Raw genomic sequence first — 25,367 nt, 5'->3', positions numbered from 1 at the left:
AACCAAGGAGGGGTGGAGGGGAGGGAGCGAGGAAGACAGGACAAAGAAGGAAGCCGAAAATCACGGTTAAGAGACGCAAGGCGCAGCCCAACCGGTAAACCCGCCCGAGGGCGGGAGTCAGGCGGGCGACGTCCATGGTCTGGGAATAGGATAGAATAGGAAGGATGAGCGGGAGAAGAACGGATAGTAAGGGCATAAGACACCAGAAGCTGGGACCGCCGAACAGAAAGGGGGGGGATCCCAGCTTCAACCAGGAGACTATCAACAGGGCTAGTAGGGAAGGCACCGGTGGCCAAACGGATACCACGATGGTGGACTGGATCCAGCACGTGCAGCGTGGAAGGAGCAGCTGAACCATATACTTGACAACCATAGTCCAAACGTGACAGAACTAGAGCACGATAAAGACGGAGGAGGAGGGAACGGTCCGCACCCCAAGAGGAGTGGGCAAGGAAGCGAAGGACATTGAGTTTACGGAAACATCCTACCTTCAGGAGTCTGACATGGGGCAGCCAAGTGAGCTTGTTGTCGAAAAGAAGACCCAGGAAACGAAACTGTGGAACCACAGGCAATTGTTGTGCAGCAAGATAGAGCTCTGGATCAGGGTGGACCGTAGTACGGCGACAGAAGTGGACCACCCGCGATTTTAAAGGAGAGAATTGAAACCCGTGTGAGTGGGTCCATGCAGAGGCACGCCGTATAGCCACCTGGAGCTGCCGTTCTGCAGATGCCATCGAGGAGGAACTAACCCAAATGCAGAAATCATCCACATACAGGGCAGGAGCGACCAAGGGACCGACAGAGGCCACAAGTCCATCGATAGCAATGAGGAAAAGAAGGACACTCAAGACAGAACCCTGTGGGATGCCCGTCTCCTGGGTCCGTGGAGAACTAAAAGCAGTACCAACTCTAACTCTGAATGACCGATGGATCAGGAACTGGCGGATAAAAATCGGGAGTGGGCCCCGAAGACCCCACTGATGAAGGGTTAGTAAGATGTGATGGCGCCAGGCCGTGTCATAGGCCTTGCGAAGGTCAAAAAACACTGCAACCAAATGGCGGCGCTGGGAAAAAGCCTGCCGAACTGCGGATTCCAAGCGAAGTAAATGATCGATTGGAGATCGTCCCTCTCTAAAGCCACACTGGTATGGGGACAATAGATCCCGAGATTCGAGGACCCAAGTGAGCCGACGGGCTACCAGCCGTTCAAGTAACTTACAGCCAACATTGGTCAAACTAATTGGCCGATAGCTGTCAACAGATAGGGGGTTCTGACCAGGCTTAAGGACAGGAAACACAATGCTATCCCTCCACTGAGAAGGGAAGTCACCCTGGAGCCAGATACGGTTAAACACCCGAAGAAGATGGTGCCGTTGTGGAGCACTGAGATGTTGAAGCAGCTGGTTATGAATGGAATCGGGGCCAGGGGCCGTATCATGAGAAGAAGATAGAGCAGAAAGAAATTCCCATTCAGTGAAAGGTTCGTTGTAAGATTCTGACGCACAAGTGGTGAAACATAAGGCGACAGCTTTAGCCTGCTGTTTTTGATGAAGGAAAGCAGCTGGATAGGAGGCAGACGCCGATGCCACGGCAAAATGGGTCGCAAGATGTTCTGCGAGAACTAATGGGTCCGTACAAATGCCATCTGGGAGGTGAAGGCCTGGGAGGGTGGACTGCCGATGGCAACCTTGGAGAGAGCGAAGTGTAGCCCATACCCGCGACAGAGGGACAGTGGAACCAAGGGAAGAAACGAATCGTTCCCAACATATCCGCTTGCTCTGTTTGATTAAATAACGGGCTTTAGCGCGAAGGCGCTTAAAGGTAGAAAGGCTGGCTACAGATGGGTGCCTCTTGAAGTGTTGCAAAGCTCGACGGCGATCACGGATGGCAATGGCAATGGCCGTACTCCACCACGGGACTGGCCGACGACGAAATTGGCCAGATGAGCGCGGGACAGCAAGGGTAGCAGCGCGAACAATCGCGTCAGACACGTCACGTACGACGTCATCAATACAACCCGACAAAGAGGGAGAAAACTCGACCTGTGCAGTGTATAGAGGCCAATCGGCGCGGTGGAAAGACCAACGAGGTAACCTATCCATCGGGGAGCGGGAAGGGAGCGTGATAATCAACGGGAAATGGTCACTATCACAAAGGTCGTCGTGTGGCGACCAGTGTAATGAAGGGAGGAGAGAGGGAGAAGAAAGAGAAAGATCAATGGCAGAAAAGGTACCATGACCAGCACTGAAATGAGTAGGGGAGCCATCATTAAGAAGGCACAGGTCGTGGTCTGCAATAAATTGGTCGATAAGAAGACCTCGTCTAGATGGAAAGGCACTGCCCCACAAAGGATGATGAGCATTAAAATCCCCAAGGAGGAGGAAGGGAGGAGGAAGTTGCTGAAGAAGGGTGGTTAAGGCAGCAGGTGTAAAAGGCCTGTCAGGAGGGAGATAAAGATTGCATACTGTGACTGCAGAGTCTAAGTGGACCCTAACAGCAACCGCTTCCAATGTAGTTTGGAGAGGAATCCACGTGCTAGCAATGTCTGTACGGACCAACGTACAAACGCCACCAGAAGCCCGCAAGGGTCCGACCCGATTTCGACAGAAAACACGGAACCCACGGAGGGTCGGTGAGTGAGCATCAGTAAAATGAGATTCCTGGAGAACCACACAAGCTGCTGAGTAGGACGAAAGAAGGGATTTCAATTCCGGAAGGTGACGATAATAGCCATTACAATTCCATTGGAGAACCACAGAACGATGGTTTAAATGAGGGCTGAACACGCTAAATCCAGTCATACCGCCGGGTCCCCACCCGTCACCGACAAGGAGGGGGCGACGTCCATAAAAGACAGGTCAGAATCCGGTTGCGAAGTCGGGGAAGGGACCTCCGGTGATACCAGAGGCTCTTTGTCCCGGGACTTATGTTTCTTCTTCTTTTCAGGCTGAGATCGAGGAGGGCTGTGTGGCATAATGGAGCCAGCTGCAGCAAGATCAGGAACAGAAAGAGACCGGGCGACCTGGGGGCCGATAGACCGCGGCTCTCGCGGTCGCCGCGCTGCAGCAGACCTCTGACCTGGAAGGTGCCGGGAAGGGGCATCCCGGGAGAGGCACCCTTGACCAGCAGACGCCGAAGGAGTGGGACACTTCTCCGGCTGGGGAGGGGGAGCAGTGCCCAGAGGAGAGGGTGTGGGAGCCGCAGGGGAGGGGGGAAGGAGAGGGGTCCGGGATGGGGGTAAGGAAGGGGGAGGAAGGGATGAAGATGTAACCAAGGCGTAACTAGATGTCATGGACACAGGGTGCAATCGTGCATATTTCTTACGGGCCTCTGTGTAGCTTAAACGATCAAGGGACTTATACTCCTGTATCTTTTTTTCTTTCTTATAGACTGGGCAATCTGCTGAACGTGGAGAATGACTACCATGACAATTTACACATACAGGAGGGGGAACACAGGGACTCCCCTCATGGAGTGGACGTCCACAGTCACCACAGAGAGGGTCCTGGGAACAGCGAGAAGACATGTGGCCAAAACGCAAGCACTTAAAACACCGCATAGGAGGTGGGATGTACGGCTTCACATCACAGCGATAGACCATAATCTTAACTTTCTCAGGAAGGGTATCCCCTTCAAAGGCCAGGATAAAGGCACCAGTATCAATACAATTATCCTTAGGACCCCTCTGAACACGCTGAACAAAGTGAACACCCCGCCGTCCGAGATTGTCCCGAAGTTCCTCATCAGTTTGAAGGATGAGGTCTCTGTGAAAAATCACACCTTGTACCATATTTAGAGACTGGTGAGGGGTAATGGACACGGGAATTGTGCCAAGATGGGTACAGGCACGAAGGGCCGCAGATTGGGCAGCCGAAGCAGTTTTTATCAGCAACGAACCCGACCGCATCTTGCTCAGGGAGTCCACTTCGCCGAACTTGTCTTCAATGTGTTCCACAAAGAACAAAGATTTGACACTGGTGAAAGTATCTCCATCAGTCCTAGTGCAAACTAGATAATGGGGGAAAGGTTTTGCCCCTAGACGACGGGCCTGACCCTCCTCCCAGGGGGTAGCCACGGAAGGGAAGGCCAAAGGAGCAAGAGAAGCAGCACTTGAGGAATCAGTACCACGCAGAGAGACGGCCGCAGAAGAGCGGCCAGAGTTTTGGACCCATATGCGTTTCATCTGCATAGCGTCCGCCCCGATACCACCCACTCCGATCAGGGGCTCTCCTCACGGGCGCCACCCAGCCACAGCAAGGGCCGTCTGGCACGGCGGCCATTGCCGGGAGTTCCGATGCTCCAGGATGACGAGCAACCACTCCAAGGCATGCATGAGGAGGTCACAGCTCAGGTATCAGAAGTGTGATCCCTGTGTGTTCAGGGGGCTCAACCAAAAGGGTACATAGCGACCCCACCACACGGGCTGGCTACCATGCTGGCTATGCACCCTAGCATCAGACAACGACGTAAAAGAAAAGGTGGAATGTACTAGGAGGGCGCACGTCGGAGACACTAGGTAAGGTGCTCTTCCCCAAATGGCTCACACTACGGAAGAGAAATTTTGGAATGGAGGTCAAACCCCAGAGGGGGACCAAGGAATGCCAAAAAGGAGGAGATGATTACGCAACAAAGCCGGAGTGTAAAACCAACAGAACCAGGAGGATAGCGCGGGCCAACATAAGCAAGGACACCAATAGAGGGAGAGGAGAGGGCGAGGGGAAAGGGGTATGGAGGGGAAAGGAGGGGAAAGGAGGGGAAAGGAGGGGAAAGGAGGGGAAGGGAAAGGAAATGCAGCCCTGGAGAGAAAGAAGGCTGCAATGGCTCGGGGCCCCGTGCTCGCCACGCACGTATCCACGAAAGAGTTGTGGACCCCCTGGGGGGATGAAGAAATGTGCCGCAAAGACGAAGCAGTTATGGATTGCATCGTTGTCTGATAAACGGCAGTAGAAACAGACTACATTCATATCTACTTCTTCATCAAACGAGAGTTATTTTTCAACTTAATTATCATATATTTGCTCTTAATGTGTACAAAACCTGTCGTGCCCCTTGTTTTGACTTGTACAGATGCGTATCGAACGAAAGCAAAAGTAAAGTGAACGAGTAACATGGCACCGAGTCTGTGGTGCGGCGCACTTGCCGTCTAAGCACACGGCTGCGCCGCGCCAGGGTCCTCGTCGTGACGTCACGGCGCTCCACCCAATAGCAAGCGTTTTCGCTTGAGTGCCCCCCCGTGACCCCCCCCCCTGTTCTGGAATATCGCGTAGAAGCAGCTCGTGACGTAACTGGGTAGGAAGGGTGGGCACTCTCTAGCTCGCTCGCTCACGAGATTTCAGACACACGGTACTCCGCTGTAAACAAAACACGGCCAGGCTAGGCTACGCCACTGTACCAGACCCCTCCACTGTTTACTTGTCTGGACTGCCGAACTACCAAGCAACTGTGTCGTCTATATGCAGGTCATTTCTGGTACAATTTACGTTGCGTGCAGACGTGTACACTAATGAGGCGAAGTTAGACTACTACTTTTATATGGCGAATGTCAAATTCTGTCGAAACTGGAATGTCTGTCCTTCCCGTTGTTCATCGCGCCGGACCCTTGCATGCTTTATTAGGTCAGTAGTGCGAATAGGCAGCTTCGACGTCTCACAGAGGACGAGGGAGAAGGCTGCAGCCGACAGGGCACTGGAGGAAGCTGCTCTGGCTGCGACGCCTATCAGTTGGCACAGTGGCACCAGACGTGCAGCCAAGGAATGAGGGGTCGGCAGACCAGAGTCACTCCCACCTCGCATTTACATTAATGCCACCCTTACCATCTGACACTCCACAGGGAACTCTTGAGGACGTGATTCCGAACGTGGCTTAAAATATTGTCTTTCTGCACTGCAGTGCAGGCAGACGATACTGAAAATCATCATAAGTACCAGGCTCTTATTATGAATGCATCAATTGGCACGATACGAAATTACACTGTGGGACCTCACTTCATCCACGGGGTGATTAAACGGAAATACATATGCACATATTCGTACTAACATTCAGCCTGTTCTCGTAGTTCCGTGGACAAGCGACAATGTATGTGGATCGAACACGGCTGCTGTCCAGACCCTCCCCTGGTCCAAAGCGACCAATGAATAGAAAGTTTCCCGGCCGTTGTGTGGGACGGATTGCTGCAGTACCAAGGCCAGCCAGGTACCCTGACCTGACTCAAATGGATTTCTTTCTACGGGGAGCACTGAAAGATGCAGTCTGACATGAACCCCAGGTGTGTCAAGATGATGCGCGCCAGACCACACAACGACGTATCATCCAATGTAGCTTGTCCAGTACATCTCTCTCTCTCTCTCTCTCTCTCTCTCTCAAACAGCCATTCCAAACGTGTCTAGCAGTCGATGGTGTGCAATTTGACCATATTGTACATTAAAATGTGAGAACACACTTCACTAAGGAAAGTATTTAGTTTGTGGATGACAAGGCATCAGTTATTTTGAATAAATGTTTAGCTTATTTAAAATCTACTCCATCTACGTACAATTTCGAGTAGTTTCTAATTTCTAACTGACAGCAGGTCTTTTGCACTGTAGAACCATCCGGGTGCTTCCAGGCAGAGACAGGCTGAGGTGACAGGTCATGGGATAGCGATATCTACGCATACAGATGGCAGCAGTATCGCGTACGCAAGGTATAAAAGGGCAGCGTGTTGGCTCCGCTGTCACCTGTTCTGAGGTGACTCCTGGCAAAGGGTTTCTGATGTCTTGATGGCCGCACGACGGGTTTTAACAGACTTCGATTGCGGAATGATGGAACTTGTTTATGACTTGATATTTTTAAAATTTACAGTATCCGATGTATCGATATTTAGTAAAATACCGTTATCTACTCCCCATGTATCGAGGAAAGTATGGATATATCAGCGCAAAATCATCAACGTGCCTGCCTATAAGAATATGGGCTGCACGTTGTAAGTACACTGCCGGTTTTAGAGCTGTACGTTGGAGTATTGACTTATTATTGGATACTCTGTACATCAACAAGCTATCCCCCTCAGAGCAAGAACTGAAAGGAAAACGACGGATGTTCACGCCTCCCTATAACCACCGTGCTAGCTACGGTAACTGCTTGTAGGTGACACACTGAAAGGTATCTCATGGGTCCATCGTTCGGTATCGTCACGTATCCGATTTGTCCGCAACACTTCACGTCGACTTTGCTATTTTTTCATTTCTGCAAACGCCAGCAACCCTGCAGCTGTAGCGCCAGAACTGGGTCGTGAATCTAAACGTTTGCCGTTTCTGTTGGTAGCGCTGGGCGCCAATTACGTCAGCAGTTCCCTCAGTTCATTGCAGCGACCAGTCTTGTCATTTAGATTTTTGTTCATTTTCAACGCCTGATTTTGAAGAATGTCGATGTGAAGAAAGAGCACACTAGTTTCGATAAAAATTGTGTAACGCAACTGGTGTCCTGTTTCTTCGCATTTGAAATCATCTTATTCCATTCAAACCGCCCCTCCCCCCAGGGCAATGGGTCTCTCATATACTTGCCTCACATAGTCAAAATTGAACACTGGACCTGATGAAAGTTCAAAAAGCAACAACACTCCTTGACAGAGCGAAAGTAAAATTACGCCTCAGTACAAATTGAAAAAAGCAACTTCAATATTTTCCGAAAACTGTGAAAAAATCTAAATTAGAGAGACTGTCTTTAGTTCACGTTGCGAGAAGACGTATTTCTAGTGATGCAGTATGTTGTCTGAATAATACACTACTGGCCATTAAAATTGCTAAACCACGAAGATGAAGTGCTACAGACGCGAAATTTAACCGACAGGAAGAAGATGCTGTGACATGTAAATGATTAGATTTTCAGAGCATTCACACAAGGTTGGCGCCGGTGGAGACAACTACAACGTGCTGACATGAGGAAAGTTTCCAACCGATTTCTCATACACAAACAGCAGTTGACTGGCATTGCCTGGTGAAACGTTGAGATGCCCCGTATAAGGAGGAGAAATGCGTACCATCACGTTTCAGACTTTGATAAAGGTCGGATTTTAGGCTATCGCGATTGCAGTTTATCGTATCGCGACATTGCTGCTCGCGTTGGTCGAGATCCAATGACTGTTAGCAGAGTATGGAATCGGTGGGTTCAGGAGGGTGATACGGAACGCCGTATTGGATCCCGACGGCTTCGTATCACTAGCAGTCGAGGTGACACGCATCCTATCCGCATGGCTGTAACAGATCGTGCAGCCACGTCTCGATCCCTGCGCCAACAGATGGGGACGTTTGCAAGACAACGACCATCTGCACGAACAGTTCGACGTCGTTTCCAGCAGCACGGACTATCAGCTCCGAGACATGGCTGCTGTTACCCTTGAAGCTGCATAACAAAATGGCTCTGAGCACTATGCGACTTAACTTCTGAGGTCATCAGTCGCCTAGAACTTACAACTAAGTATACCTAACTAACCTAAGGACATCACACACATCCATGCCCGAGGCAGCATTCGAACCTGCGACCGTAGCAGTCGCTCGGCTCCAGACTGTAGCGCCTAGAACTGCACGGCCACACCGGCCGGCGCTGTGTCACAGACAGGACCACCTGCGATGGTGTACTCAACGATGAACCTGGGTGCTCGAATGGCAAAACATTTTTTCGGATGAATCCAGGTTCTGTTTACAGTATCATGATCGTCGCATCAGTGTTTTGCGACATCGCAGTGAACGTACATTGCAAGCATGTATTCGTTATCGCCATACTCGTGTATCACCCGGTGTGATGGTACGGGGTGCCACTGGTTACACGTCTGTCACCTCTTGTTCGCATTGACGGCACTTTCAACAGTGGACGTTACATTTCAGACCCGTGGCTCTACCCTTCATTCAATCCACGCGAAGCCCTACATTTCAGCAGGATAATGCATGGCCGCATGTTGCAGGTCTTGTACAGGCCTTTCTGGATATAGAAAATGTTCGACTGCTGCCCTGGCCAGAACATTCTCCAGATCTCTCACCAATTAAAAACGTCTGGTCAATGGTGGCCGAGCAACTGGCTCTTCACAATACACCAGTCACTACTCTTGATGAACTGTGGTATCGTGTTGAAGCTGTACGGGCAGCTGTATCTTTACACGCCATCCAAACTCTGACTCAATGTCCAGGCGTATCAAGGCCGTTATTACGGCCAGAGGTGGTTGTCCTGGCTACTGATTTCTCTGGATCTATGCACCCAAATTGAGTGAAAATGTAATCACATGTCAGTTCTAGTATAATATATTTGTCCAATGAATACCCGTTTATTATCTGCATTTCTTCTTGGTGTAACAATTTTAATGACCAGTAGTGTATCTTATAACAGAAATCGTAGGGTCAGTATTGCCTCATATATTCCTAGACATCTACAAAATCCATACTGATATTCCCCGACATCAGATTCTTCGAGTTTTTTCCATTATTCTGCAAGGATCTCATGTTAATAATTTGCAACCCAATGATTAGTGAATTTCATTAGTGCTCACACCTGTCAGCAACTGTTTTCTTTGGAACTGAAATCTCATATTATTCTTGAAATGTGAGGGTATTTCGCCTCCTTCATACATCTTGCACACTAGATGGGAGATTTGTGCCATACCAGATGGGATAGCTTTGCCATACCTCGCTCTCCCAAAACTGTCAGTCACTCTGTACATCAACAAGCTATCCCCCTCAGAGCAAGAACTGAATGGAAAACGACGGATGTTCAGGCCTCCCTATAACCACCGTGCTAGCTACGGTAACTGCTTGTAGGTGACACACTGAAAGGTATCTCGTGGGTCCATCGTTCGGTATCGTCACGTATCCGATTTGTCCGCAACACTTCACGTCTACTACCAAGTTCTTGAGGTCATCGGTCCCCAGACTTCCACACTACTTATACTAACACACACACACACACACACACACACACACTAACACACACACACACTAAAACACACACACACACACACACACACACACACACACACACACTAACACACACACACACACACACACACACACACACACAAACCTTCTAGACAGTCCTCCTTAGCCATTTTGCACTTCTTGTCAATACTTTTTTAAACATTCGTATTTCCTTTTTCCTGCTTTATTTGCTGAACTTTTATAGTTTCTTCTTTTAACAGTTGAACTCAGTATCTCCTGCGTTAACCAAGGATTTCTATTTGGCCCTGTTTTTTTACCTATTTGATCTTTTTCTACCTCTGGAAGCTATCAATTCATCCCCCAAAACTTTATTCTTTGTTTTTCATTGTCCTAGTTTGTTATTGTGTGTGCTGTAAGTCCATTGCTTCCTCCTCTAACAGTAAGTTTCTCACTTTTCTCATTGTAACATAACCTGTTGTGTTTGCATCCCAAACATTTCCCCACTTCTTACCTTTCCAAGTCTTGCATCTCATCCTGGGATTCTATTTTTTCTGCTTTGTTTCACATTCTCTACGGAGCATACTGATATTGATATTAGCATGTGCTGCATAATTAATACTATTATCCTGGACACTAAGTATAAAATTCGACACTATTGATGATGTTTTCAGTGTGCATGTAGCACTTGTAGGTGTCTGTCATCTTATATTGAGTGTTTTTAAAATTTTTTTACTTGTAGGTATGTACTTCCTCTGCCAAATTACGCGTTATTCCCCGCATGATTTGTATGCACGAAAATTTAAGAATTTCTGTTTGTTGCCTGCTCCTGATATAATTTCAACACTAATTACATTGTGGGACCTTACTTCTTCCACGGGGTGATTAAATGGAAATACGTATGTACATATTTTTAGTAACAATCAGCCTGTTCTTCTAGAGGTAGTTCCGTGGACAAGCGACAGTGTATGTGGATCGAACAATGCCGCTGCCCAGACTCTTCGCCTGCTGTAAATCGACCAATGAATGGAAAGTTTCCCGGCTGTTGGATGGGACGGAATGCTGCAGTACAAAGGCCAGCCAGGTACCCTGATCTGACTCAACTCGATTTCTTTCTATGGGGAGCACTGAAAGATGCAGTCTGACATGAACCCCAAGTATGTCAGGTGATATGCGCCAGACCACACAATGACATATCATCCAATGTAGCTTGTCCAGTACATCTCCCTCTCTCAAACAGCCATTCCAAATGTGTCTAGCAGTCAATGGCATGCAATTTGACCACATTATTCATTAAAATGTGAGACCACACTTCACTAAGGAAAGTATTTAGTTTGTGGATGACAAGGCATCAGTTATTTTGAATAAATGTTTAGCTTATTTAAAATCTACTCCATCTACGTACAATTTCGAGTAGTTTCTAATTTCTAACTGACAGCAGGTCTTTTGCATTGTAGAACCACCCGGATGCTTCCAGGCAGAGACAGGCTGAGCTGACAGGTCATGAGATACCGATATCTACACATACAGATGGCAGCAGTATCATGTACGCAAGGTATAAAATGGCAGCGTGTTGGCGCCGCTGTCACCTGTTCTGAGGTGACTCCTGGCAAAGGGTTTCCGACGTCTTGATAGCGGCACGACGGAAATTAACAGACTTCGATTGTGGAACGATGGAACTTGTTTACGACTCTTCATATTTTTAAAATGTAGTTTCCAATGTATTGAAATTTAATAAAATGCCGTTGTGGCATTTTCTAAGTGCTCTGCCAACAAAGAGCAGTCTGTTTCACCTTCGCCACAATATCTGTGTGGTCATTCCTATTTAAGTTGCTCATAATTGTAATTCCTAGGTATTTAGTCGAATTGACAGCCCTCAGATTTGTGCGATTCATCGTATACCCAAAATGTATCTGATTTCTTTTAGTACCCACGTGGATGACCCTGCACTTTTCTTTGCTTAGTGCCAATTGCCACTTGTCACACCACACAGAAATCTCTCTAGATCATTTTTTAATTGGAATTGATCATCCGATGATTTTAGTAGATGGTAAATTACAGTGTCATCTGCAAACAATCTAAGAGGGCTGCTCAGAGTATCTCTTAGATCATTTATTTAAATCAGGAACAGCAGAGGGCCTTTGACACTACCTGGTGGAACGCCTGATATCACTTCAGTTTTAGTCGATGTTTTGCCGTATATCACTACGAACTGTGACGTCTCAGAGGAAATCACGAATCCTGTCACACAACTGAGACGATACTTCATACCCACGCAATTTCATTAATACAGGGTATATACATGGACAAGGAAAAAAATTTCTGATTTTTCTCGGATCTCCCAATTAAAAATACACTCTCCCCTGGGCGAAAATACATTTTTTCCATGTTAAGTGGCAGTATACTTTCCCTAGGAACTGTAAAATTATGTCATTTCAATGGTTATGGTTTCATACAGCGGCTTAGAATTTCCTGGCACTTTAGAAAAGGAAACTCAGGGAAAGCAAACACGTTTTGGAAAGTTCTTTGATGTGCAGCAACATATACGCTACATATTTTAGTATTACGAAAGTACAAATCCGAATGTCACCAAACATCGTATGTTACTTTCCGAAGCATTGAAATGGACATTGCGATGCGCTGCTGTAAGCCAGTCACAGTTCATGTCACATGATCTCGCCCGCCGTTGACAGCGGGTGTTCAGACCATAGGACACATGATATAGTCAGTGAATAGCAACATCACTTAATTAGGGCAAAAACAAAAACAGGAAAACTTAATGGTTTAAACTAATTACATAGTGTTGGTACAGGAAAAGCAAAGCTTTCATATATAATATTTGCTGCGAAGATTAATAAGCTACAAGAGAAGCTGAGCTTTCACATATAATGTTCATCCTTCTTGCGTGTTTCCACTTTTAAGATACATCACACAATGTGTCAGTAAAACGTTTAACACTAACATCAATCTCTGATCTTCTGGGTTCGAAAATTTTTCTAAATGGCTTGTCATCATCAAAGAGTTGGTCTTTCAATTAGCGTCAAACGCTGTGCGATTTAAGAAATTCATCGTAAATAAAAGCCGAATTTCTTTAGCAAAGCGACAAAAATAACTTCGTTGTTCTGCAAGGCGATTAATGCTTGACTGTCAGAAAGGTGAATATTATATTAAAATCTGGAACTAGTAACATATTTTAGCCTTCCGTAATTATGTGAATGTATTTTAATTCACTTGATAGTTCCCAACGACAGAAATCCTTTTCTTTCCATTGGCGTGAGAACAGTAAACGAAGAGGAAACAGCAAAATCACTAAACGTAAATACATATCACGTGGAGCTCCCCCCCTCCCCCCAAACCACTACAAGTCAAACTGCTCTGCGCATCAGCCCCGGATCTATGATATTTCATACCAGGGCAATACTAGACGGTTACATGGTGGCTTTACTCCGCTCAGCTCGTGTAACCCCGTGTCCTTTTGTCTGCAGGAAAGTTTATTTCTAGATGCGACGAGGCTTCCCCTGGCAAGGACATCACGTACACTATACACACATTCAAAAATCAAATTATGATTCATTTAGAAATCAACTTAAAATGTGATCAAAAATGTTCAAAATGCAACAGGGATTACCTTCAAAATCATTTGAATAATCGATAGACCAACATGCTCTAGATGCTAGGTGCTTTGTGAAACAACGTTCTTTTTCCTCAAGAATACAAATTTGCCCCCCTCGCCACCGAAATTGCCGACCGGTTGACATACTCCGGTTTGCTGCGTACACAACCAACAGCGACATTTCTGTTTCCAGAAGTGGAAGAAGGTACTACTCAGACGCGACTCAACTGCGCATGCGCGTGATTCCGCTCGTAACTGCTTAAATGAATCTAATGTAAACAGTTGTGACATCACGCTCATCGGAGGTAATTTGTTGTTACGAAGCAGTTCATAGTCTTCCTACAGCCTTTCACACATTTTGCTGTTGGCAGACGCTTGTATGATATATATATATAAAACAAAGATGATGTGACTTACCGAACGAAAGTGCTGGCAGGTCGACAGACACACAAACACAAACATACACACGAAATTCAAGCTTTCGCAACAAACTGTTGCTTCATCGGGGAAGAGGAAAGGAGAGGGAAAGACGAAAGGATGTGGGTTTTAAGGGAGAGGGTAAGGGGAATGACTCCTTACCCTCTCCCTTAAAACCCACATCCTTGCGTCTTTCCCTCTCCTTTCCTCTTCCCCGATGAAGCAACAGTTTGTTGCGAAAGCTTGAATTTCGTGTGTATGTTTGTGTGTCTGTCGACCTGCCAGCACTTTCGTTCGGTAAGTCACATCATCTTTGTTTTTAGATATATTTTTCCCACATGGAATGTTTCCCTCTCTCTCTCTCTCTCTCTCTCTCTCTCTCTCTATATATATATATATATATATATATATATATATATATGTATATATATATATATATATATATACACACACATTTCCTTTGCAATTTACATTTCATTCTCTCGTTCATATTTTGTTGCTGCAGTATTATTCTGCAGTAGCTGGATACAGTAATGTCCTTTGTTAGAATATCTGTTATTACCAGTCAAAATGACAAAAAATTAACTGAAAACTAAATCAATGAAAAACTCCCGGGATTCTAGAAAATTCCCGTTTTTCTCGGTTTTCTCGCGGATGAAAAATTGCTGGGTCTTTCTCGGATCTTCCGGGCCGTATACACGATGTAATAGTTTCTTGTGAGGAATGGTATCAAAACCCTTCTGGAAATCTAGGAATATGGAATCGATCTTAGATCCCTTGTCGACAGCACTTATTGCTTCATACGAATAAATAGCTAGCTGTGTTGCACAAGAACGATATTTTCTGAATCCGTGTTGGTTATGTATCGATAAGTCATATTCTTCAAGGTGAGTCATGTTAGAGTACAGTATATTCTCCAAAATCCTACTGCAAATTGATGTCAGTAATATGCATCTGTAATTCAATAGATTACTCCTATTTCCTTTCTTGAGTATTGGTGTGACCTGTGCTACTTTCCATTCTTTAGGAACAGACCTTTCGCCAAGTCAACAGTTGTATATGATTGCTAAGAAATGCACTATAGTGTCTGCATACTCTGAAAGGAACCTGATTCGTATTCCATCTGGACCAGAAGACTTGCCTTTCTTAAGTGATTTGAGTTGTTTCACAACACCTCAGATATATAGTTTTATGTCACTCATGCTAACCCCTGTTCTGGTTTCGAATTCTTGAATAGTTACCTCGTCTTTTTTCGTGAAGGACTTAAGGACAGCTGTATTTAGTAACTCCAGTTTAGTGGCACCATCATCATTGTGGAAACTCTGCTGTTGGTTATATATACACTCCTGGAAACGGAAAAAAGAACACATTGACACCGGTGTGTCAGACCCACCATAGTTGCTCCGGACACTGCGAGAGGGCTGTACAAGCAATGATCACACGCACGGCACAGCGGACACACCAGGAACCGCGGTGTTGGCCGTCGAATGGCGCTAGCTGCGCAGCATTTGTGCACCGCCGCCGTCAGTGTCAGCCAGTTTGCCGTGGCATACGGAGCTCCATCGCAGTCTTTAACACTGGTAGCATGCCGCGACAGCGTGGACGTGAACCGTATGTGCAGTTGACGGACTTTGAGCGAGGGCGTATAGTGGGCATGCGGGAGGCCGGGTGGACGTACCGCCGAATTGCTCAACACGTGGGGCGTGAGGTCTCCACAGTACATCGATGTTGTCGCCAGTGGTCAGCGGAAGGTGCACGTGCCCGTCGACCTGGGACCGGACCGCAGCGACGAACGGATGCACGCCAAGACCGTAGGATCCTACGCAGTGCCGTAGGGGACCGCACCGCCACTTTCCAGCAAATTAGGGACACTGTTGCTCCAGGGGTATCGGCGAGGACCATTCGCAACCGTCTCCATGAAGCTGGGCTACGGTCCCGCACACCGTTAGGCCGTCTTCCGCTCACGCCCCAACATCGTGCAGCCCGCCTCCAGTGGTGTCGCGACAGGCGTGAATGGAGGGACGAATGGAGACGTGTCGTCTTCAGCGATGAGAGTCGCTTCTGCCTTGGTGCCAATGATGGTCGTATGCGTGTTTGGCGCCGTGCAGGTGAGCGCTACAATCAGGACTGCATACGACCGAGGCACACAGGGCCAACACCCGGCATCATGGTGTGGGGAGCGATCTCCTACACTGGCCGTACACCACTGGTGATCGTCGAGGGGACACTGAATAGTGCACGGTACATCCAAACCGTCATCGAACCCATCGTTCTACCATTCCTAGACCGTCAAGGGTACTTGCTGTTCCATCAGGACAATGCACGTCCGCATGTATCCCGTGCCACCCAACGTGCTCTAGAAGGTGTAAGTCAACTACCCTGGCCAGCAAGATCTCCGGATCTGTCCCCCATTGAGCATGTTTGGGACTGGATGAAGCGTCGTCTCACGCGGTCTGCACGTCCAGCACGAACGCTGGTCCAACTGAGGCGCCAGGTGGAAATGGCATGGCAAGCCGTTCCACAGGACTACATCCAGCATCTCTCTACGATCGTCTCCATGGGAGAATAGCAGCCTGCATTGCTGCGAAAGGTGGATATACACTGTACTAGTGCCGACATTGTGCATGGTCTGTTGCCTGTGTCTATGTGCCTGTGGTTCTGTCAGTGTGATCATGTGATGTATCCGACCCCAGGAATGTGTCAATAAAGTTTCCCCTTCCTGGGACAATGAATTCACGGTGTTCTTATTTCAATTTCCAGGAGTGTATATAATTTTATATATATATATATATATATATATATATATATATATATATTTTTTTTATGTAGGACCAACTATCTTTGCCCACGTCGGTTGCTCATTTCTAAAAATAAAAGTTCACTATGCCATGGAATTATGCAAAACTTCTCCTCGGTGAACCAAAACCACTACTCATCACACCTGGTGACCTCCATCATCCATCAGTTGCAGGAATTTGTTTACAACTGACGATCCATACAGTGCTGTACGCATCTCCACTCAGCCACATCCAGTGGATTTCCCACTTCTCCAGAGCAGGTACCTCAACCATTAGACCAGCTGAGCGCATTTGCTGGCTTAACTGGAATTTCCATTGTGGATGATGTTTATTACCCATGGTTTGCAAACACTACCACCAGAGATTCTCATGTACATCCTCTGCAGTAGGATAACATCCACCCATTCGATTTCCCTTTTGCTGCTCTTCCCACATGTCCCCTGGGATAAACTCTAGTGGAAGTGTCGATGAGACACTGAGTCAGAAGTGGCGGTGTGCTCAGGCAGCCTACTGTTCAAGGAGACTGCCTGCAATAAGCAGCAAATCTGGGTTCCTGTTCCAGTGCGGCACAGATTTCCAATAGTCACTACAGATGTAACTGACCAGAGAACCATTTAAGGAATATTCGAATTACATTTTAAGACATACGCAAAACAAGCTGTAGCTTCATTACTGTACTAAATATTAACTTTTTGTCATTATTACTTCTATTTCTGTTTACCTTATTTTCGCCATTTCTTCTTCAGTGTCTTCAATAACTTATACCTCCAAATATTCACATAGATTTTGTTGAGGGGAATTGTCTGAAAAGTCCCATTTCCACACCTATTTCGTTCAGAATCAATTTGTAAGATACACAATCATCACTAAAAACAAAATCTAGATTTAACACAATATATAAAGAGTCTTTGGGAACGGGTATGATTTGTATGCGACACTTCCTACGTAACTACAGTTGAGTGACTGAATTGAACGTAATTCTCACGGCAGATACAGAAAACAACAAATCTTCTGCATATGTGCTCAATCTTCAAAATATCATAGCCATAAAAACATAAAAAGGAGTAATGTTTAATGGCAACTGTAACCTCTAGGCAAAAACCGAAGGAATTTGTATCTTATTTTATTTACTATATCGGCTGGTTAATGCCAAAATAAGCAGTACAGTGAGGGTAAGACTTGGGCACATGTGGTAACACAACTCACCGGAAGCGAGAGACGGCTGCGTCATCAGGTGGAGGGGTGTGTCGGGCAGACGTGGGAGGCGCAGCTGCAGCAGGAGTCCGGCTGTGGCCGCTGCGGGGTTGACGGTCAGAGTTGGGGGTGGACCCGCCCCCTGTGGCGGTCGGCAAGCTGCACAGTGAAACACTGTGTGGGTGGGCGTGTTCACACAGGGGCTCACTGCAGGCGGTACAGCTGAGGGATTGTCCACCAGGGCAACAGAACACTCAGTGCCAACAACACCAGCCCGTCACTTAACGTGACTGTACCACCAATTGACTGGTCTTTTTCTGCACTACTTCTGCTATATTCCCCACTGGCGTAGCTTAAGATGCAAAACAACAAATTGTTCACAATGAAGCATAAACCAAATCCCAAACATAAGGGCAGGGCCACAATATTGCTGCCCTGACAGAACAACTATCAGACAGAATTTAGAAGCAGTTAAAGTCAACTGGCTGCTACTTTTGGTTGTGAGGTAATCTGAAAACTGATATATGGATGCTGAATTATATCACTGGCGGAAGAGAGAGAGAGAGAGAGAGAGAGAGAGAGAGAGAGAGAGAGAGAGAGAGAGAGAGAGAGAGAGATAGGGAAACAAACTGATTAGTTGGGGCATCAACTTACTGTTGAAACTATATGGTCATGGATATGCAGGGGTTGTTTGATGTGGAGCCTGAGGGAATGAAGAAGATGGACAAGAATTACAAGAGCTATGCTATAAAATTTATGGAGAGTATATTCAAAATTTGCATTTCAATAAAGCAAATAGGACTAAATGTCCAACGTATTCATAATTCGATTCCTGGAAAAGACAGCAGTGGTGATGTGTTTCTTAAACAATTTTCTTGGTGAGCAGTTTGCAGTACAGACCACCATTAAAAGAAAAAAAATGGGTTAGGCCGTGTATGCAATTTTATCTGATGGACAATGGTTCCAACTTGTGAAGTAACCTGTAGTCTATTGAATATGGATTTTAAAAAAGTTGAAAAGGAAACGAAATAGACTTGTATGGAGTAAATGTATCCAAGAGACAGAGGCACCAAATGATAGCTGGATGAAAACGTCACATCAATACTGACGTTGTGGGTGATATGTCGTACACCTGCTGTATTCCAGTAGCAGGAAATCTGATAGGCATCCCTGGACGACCTCTGGTAACGCCACGGAAAACTTCAAACAAGGCAGGAGGGCAGAGATTGTTTGTTTGTTTAGTGAAAGGGAATGCACAGAAAATATTCAGGGCGATAGCTGAACAGAGACGAGAAGGAAATGTGATTGTAAGGCACAGCATTGAGTGTGACAATGTTATTGTGCTCGCTGGAGTATTCTCTTCTTGTTTGCCTCCAGTGTGCATGACTAGCCCCAGTGCTCATAGCTCCTGCTTTACTCGATATCTCAGGGAGTCATACCCTGCTCTTTGGGGCTAGTCACCCAGGGGTAGCGTCTTTTTTAGTAATCAGGAAAGTCCTCAGTCCCGGGTTCAAACCTCTCAGTCGCTTAAATTTTGAATAAGAATAATCAGCATTGGTGTCTGAAGACTTGCAGCATAAGGTGTCACCCTCTTACGGCCAACAGCCTTTCCAAAGAGGGCGGAGGGGCCCACAGAGGTTCAGGGCACTCTTTCCCTTGAGGCTGGAAACTGCTCCTAAATGAGGACGAATTGGCAATGACCAACAACATGAGCATACAGAAGGTCAAGTAAACCACTGCATAAAGATACGTAACGTGCATCAACATGACATGTGTCATGTGATTCAATAAGAGCCATAACGGTCTTTCCATTGGCAAAAGACTAGTCCCACATTCAAACCTCCAGGCGAGGAGGCCCAAGGGGGAGGTGACCACGAGAAAAAGGTTGAGTAACCAAAATTGTATGATTTGGGAGCTGGAAAGTGAGGAGTTCGAATGTGGTTGAGAAGCCAGAAAATAAGAAAAGGGAAATGCTGAGGACATATGTTGCTATAGTGGGTGTCAGTGATGTGGGAATGGGAAAGGGGAAAAGATTTCTGTCCACATGAGAATAGGGTAGTAGCAACAGCAGCAGATAACAGGAGTAGGATTCAGTATCAATAGAAAGGCAGGGCAGAAAGTGAGATACTGTGACCGGATGAGTATAGATGTTCTCGTGAGAATCGACAGCAAACCAACAACATCCATAGTTCAGGTATACATGATGACGTCGCAAGTTGAAGGTGGAGAGAGAGAAAGTATGAGGATATTGAACAGGTAATTCGGTACATATGTAATAGTCATGGAGGTATTGAAACGCAACCGTACGGGAAGGAGTAGAAGAGAGGGTTACATGAAAATATGTGCTTGATAATAGGAATAGGAGAGAAGAAAGGCTAGTTAAGTTCTACAGTAAATTTATCCTAGTAATAGCTGGTATAGTCTAGTCAAGAATCTTGAGACAATGGGTATACTTGGAAAAGGACCGAAATATGGGAGGTTTAAAGTCACACTATATTATTGTCAGGCAAACATTTTGAAATCAGATACTGGACTGTAAAGCATACCCAGGAGTACATATAGACTCATAACAATTTAGCAGTGATGAAGAGTAGGCTGAATTTTACGAGACTCGTCAGGAGCAATCGATGTACAAAGAAGCGGAATACAGTAGTGCTAAGGAAACAAGAGATGAGATTTATGTTCTCTGAGGCTACAGATACTGCGATAATAAGCAGCTCAATAGGTAGTTCAGTCGAAGAGGAATGGGTATCTAACAACGACAGTAACAGAAGTTGGAAAGAAAAACGTAGGTACAAAGAAGCTAACTGCGAAGAAACCATGGAAAATATAAGAAATCCTTCAGTTGATCAATCAAAGAAAGAAGTTCAAAAATATTCAGGAAAATTCAGTAATAGAAAAATATGTCACTTAAGGATGAAATGAATAGGAAGTGCAGAGAAGCTAAGGTGAAATGGCTGCACGAAAAATGTGAAGAAATCAAAGAAGAAATGATTCTTGGGACGACTGATGCAGCATATAGGAAAGTCAAAGCAATCTTTCACGGAATTAAAAGCAAGCGTGGTAACATTGAGAGCACAATGGGAATTCCAGTGTTAAATACAGAGGCGAGATCGGATAGTTGGAAAGAGTACACTGAAGGCCTCTCTGATTGGAACAACTTGTCCGATGGCGTGACAGAAGAACAAGCAGGAGTCGGTACGGAAAATATTGGTGATTAGAATCAGAATTTAAAACCGCTTTGAAAAATTTAAAATCAAAGAAGGCATAAGGTATAGACAACATTCAATCAGAAGTTCTAAAATCATTGGGGGAGGTGGCAAAAGGTCTATTCTCACTGGTGTGTAGAATGTATAAGTCTGGCAATATACAATCTGACTTTATATTTCTCTCAATCATCACGATTTGGAAGACTGCAAGAGCAGAGAAGTGTGAGAACTATCGCACAATCAGGTTAACAGCTGAAGCATCCACGTTGCTGATAAGGATAATACACAGGAGAATGGAAAAGAAAATTGAAGTTCCATGACGTTCATAGGATTTGTGGTCCTGGAGAAAGCGTTCGGCAATATCAAATGTTGCAAGATGTTTGAAATTCTGAGAAAATACGGGTAAGCCATAGGAGAAGTCGTGTAATTTGCAATATGTACAAGAGGCAAGAAGGTAAAATAAGAGTGGAAGACCAAGAACGAAGCACTCAGGTTAGGAAGGGTGTCAGACAGAGATGTAATCTTTCGCTCTACCGTTCAATCTATATACCGAAGAAGCGATGACGGAAATAATGGAAAGATTGAAGAGTGGAATTAAAATTCAGGGTGAAATGATATAAGTTTTGCTGATGACTGATTCTCTCGGTGACAGTGAAGAAGAATTACAGGGTTTGCTTAATAGAATGAACAGTCTAATAAGTACAGAATATGGAATCGGAGTAAATCAGAGAAAGGCGAAATTGATAAGAAGCAGAAGAAGTGAAAACAGCGAGAGACTTAGCATCGTGGCTGACGATCAGTAAGTAGATGACGAACAAAGCAAGGGCGACGTCAAATTCACACTAGCACTGGCAAAAAGGGAATCGTGCTTACCTGGCTTCTGCTGGTGGCTCACCGAGCATTCTGCTGACTTCAATCACCTCTTGCGGGTGCTCGAGCACAGCGTCCGCCCAGCCCCGCGTGGCCATCACCTGCAGGTGGTCCTTTATGAAGGCGACGGCAGCCCTGGTGGCGTCCGGGCACGAGTGCCTCACTGCCCTGACGGCCGTCGCCGCTGCGGTCTCGACGGCCAACTGCGAGATCAGCTGCCGCTCGCAGGCAGCCTTCAGGCCCGACAAGCCGTACTTGTCGGCCGCTGAGAGCAGCTGGGGGGCCGTGTCGGGCAGCTGGGGGGCCCGCAGGGTATACGCGTAGGCCACCAGGAGCCTCAGCACCGGGCCCTCCACGTCGTCGATGCTCACCTGGCCGCAGCTGGCCTCCAGCATGTCGTGCGCGAACATCGCTTCGAACACGGGGCTCGCAGCTGCCAGCACCGCCCTGTGAGCCGCCACCCTCGTCTCGCCCACCACCAGCGTCACCAGGGAGCCGTCACCCCCGTCTAGCAGGGCGGCCAGGGCCTCGGTTGTGGTGTTCTGAACCTCCGTAACTGCCGACATGGTGGGTGGTCCTGAAACACAGTGCCACTGAGCAGCCCTTACACTGCACCCTCAACACTTGTACGAGGCGCATGCAGACCTGTATGAAACAACAGCTGTTAAAGGGTTGTACACCCTAAATCAATTGCAACGTCACCAGTTTCCTTCAAATGACAAGGGTCCGTACTGCTTCGTGATCACCTAAGGTTTGTAACTACCAGCGTCGTACTATGATAAACTGCTTTCACCTTCTAAAAATGTTATCGTTCTCAGTCAAAAGATGGTTTATATATGACATAGCAAAAAAAATGGCAAAGCAACAAACTTCTTTCAGCACTAAAGTTACAGGACTTATATTTAAATCCAAGCTCGTGGCACCTCTGAGAAAAATTTTCTTCCTCCTTATCTCAGGTTCCACATATCAGTCACACATCAGAAGCAATGTACATGTAATGCAAAAATCATTTTCCTCGGTGAATGTCTCAGGGTAGGCACGATTAAACTTGACCGGCCCCCTTGACCGAGCGGTTCTAGGCACTTCAATCCGGAACCGCGCGCCTGCTACGGTCGCAGGTTCGAATCCTGCCTCGGGTATGGATGTGTGTGATGTTCTTAGGTTAGTTAGGTTTTAGTAGTTCTAGGTTCTATTGGACTGATGACCTCCGACGTTAAGTCTCATAGTGCTCAGAGCCATTTGAACCGTTCTGAACCACTGTAAGAGTCTAAATTCATTAGTATGTTTAACTCTCCTTTTAACAGACTGATATCTGTGTCTTCTTTCTTAAGAAAAAGATTCAGCGCCCACCTCCATCGTAAACAATGCTGCATAATACAATCATAAATCATGTCGCCATTTTATCCGAATTTTGCAAGCTATGGTCTACCCAGGTATTTCCAGGTTGAGCAGTTTAGAAATGAAACTCGTTGCTCCATTTCCAGAACGTGTGTTGTGGAACTTTCGCACAAATATATATTTGTATCTCCTTTTGGCGTGGACGTGTTTGAATAGCATCTTTGCTCCACAGAACGTTCGGATACTTATTAGATGACATACGTCATGGCTAAACCAAAGTAAGCTCTGTCACAGCTCCGACATCACTCTTCACTCTCCTGGTCGTATGAGGGGCAAACGACGGAGTCAGTGAAATAGTTCCACACCCTACAGTGTAAACTGGTTTCCGAAATTCAGACAAGTGGGGTTCACGAGAACGGCGTCCACTTTTTTCGAAACGTGCCGACTTATCTCCATTCCACCAGCGTAAGACGTCTGCCGGACCGTTACGGTGCCAGCAGGGCGCCTAAGAATTCGTCCCAAGGCTTCTGTCGCGCCCGCTCGACGTGGATCGAGACGCCGAGGCAGTGCTGTACGGAGTGTAGCGCCGGAGGTCACCTCAGGGTCGCAGGCCAACACGTACATTGCAGGCTACTGGAAGCCACCCGACCAACCCGAGTCTTCCTTCCCCATCCCTCATTAGTTAATTGTACATTTGCTTCCGTTTTACATCGCTTTGTGGTTTTCTCGCCTCCCCATTCCAAGTATGCACTCAATGTTATAGGCTCAAAACTTTGGACACTGGCGTTGTAATCGCATAATGAACGACTTTTTACTGTTGTTTACAGGTATTATTGCCGTATTTTCCTACATCCAAGTGGTGCTGCATGTAAATAAACGAAGCGGTAAAAGCTGTAAAGCCGTTTACATTTCCATACAGTCTTCGAGCATCGATATGTTCCTCGTCTAAGAATCAGACGTCATTGTCTTATAAATGTTTAACGTATCCTGAGATCAGTGGTGTAGTATTCTACTTTATTGTGACACTCACAATGCGACTGTAGTTTACACTGAGCTTTCGCAGATTCTTTCACTCAAACGGTTTTCTAGGTAATCACAGATTTGCCAAGATACTGAGCGGGATCGTGTCTGAATTATTAGTAGACAGAGAGCCATGGTCCCGATCACCTTCAGCATATTTTGGAGACACTATCTTCGTGCGTGTCTGCGCCATGTAACCGGCAGAGAAACGTGTGTGAAATGCAAGTAGTGGACTGGATATGCAGGGCGCGGCGGTGAGACACTCTGGGCTCTCATTCGGGAGGACAGTGGTTCGACCACACACTGTGCAGTGGTCTGCAGACGAAGGGCGAATGAGTGGACGTGGCTGCTTGTCATTTGTGTCTTCTGGACCGGTTTTCTGTTTGCTGTCCACCTACACAGGTTTTTCTTCATAGAGTGTCTCTCAATAGGAGTGCCGTGATGGTGCCCTAGAAGAGGCATGACCTTTAAGGTAGCCCTACCGGTCTTCATTACCGAATGTTCCACAAATTGCAACAGGTATTTAGCTGTCTGTGTCTCATTTCCCAGGAAAACCATGAGGAAGTGGTCTCACTTCGTCCATCATTAAAGTTGTTTACAAGCTTTCCAATGAGTACGACGTGCATTAAACTACTTTTCAATATTTATATAATTTCCAATGGTGGTGATGTTTTCTTCTGCAGTGCAATTTCCGTGTGTGGGTCACACAAGTCAGAAACGATTTCACGGTGCCATCAATTTGGAATCATTACAGTCGTCTCATCAGTATGAATTGCAAACTTCTTTATTCTTTTTCCATCCAAATTCGAAATTAATCAGCAAAAGCACTCTACGCCCTCTCTAAGGTTTTTTATTAATGAGTAAACATTTGGCTGAGCTTTTGATATTAATAGATCACTTTCTTCCACCCCTCAGAGGCGTTTTCGATGTGATGGGGCCTTCCACTGTAATTCCACATGTCTGATGGCATCTGGTCTTTATCAACCAACTGGTCCAGAAATAGTCAAAT

At 46.3% G+C, this 25,367-nt stretch overlaps 1 protein-coding gene across 1 annotated transcript in view; it reads right to left on the bottom strand.

The window, feature by feature from the left end:
• LOC124720125 (TD and POZ domain-containing protein 1-like) overlaps positions 1-25,367 on the bottom strand; it is a 67,547-nt gene that overhangs the window by 9,381 nt on the left and 32,799 nt on the right. The window contains exons 2-3 of the mRNA XM_047245422.1: positions 22,004-22,577; positions 17,934-18,080 (exon numbers count right to left, since the gene is read on the bottom strand). Of these exons, the coding sequence (XP_047101378.1) occupies positions 17,934-18,080; positions 22,004-22,566 (710 nt within the window). The 5' untranslated portion in view covers positions 22,567-22,577. The remainder of the gene's footprint in view (positions 1-17,933; positions 18,081-22,003; positions 22,578-25,367) is intronic.

This window comes from Schistocerca piceifrons, chromosome 11 (assembly GCF_021461385.2).
Source record: "Schistocerca piceifrons isolate TAMUIC-IGC-003096 chromosome 11, iqSchPice1.1, whole genome shotgun sequence".
Taxonomy (NCBI): Eukaryota; Metazoa; Arthropoda; class Insecta; order Orthoptera; family Acrididae; genus Schistocerca; species Schistocerca piceifrons.
Note: the sequence above shows the minus strand (reverse complement) of the source record. Positions and strands in the feature narration are given on the sequence as shown.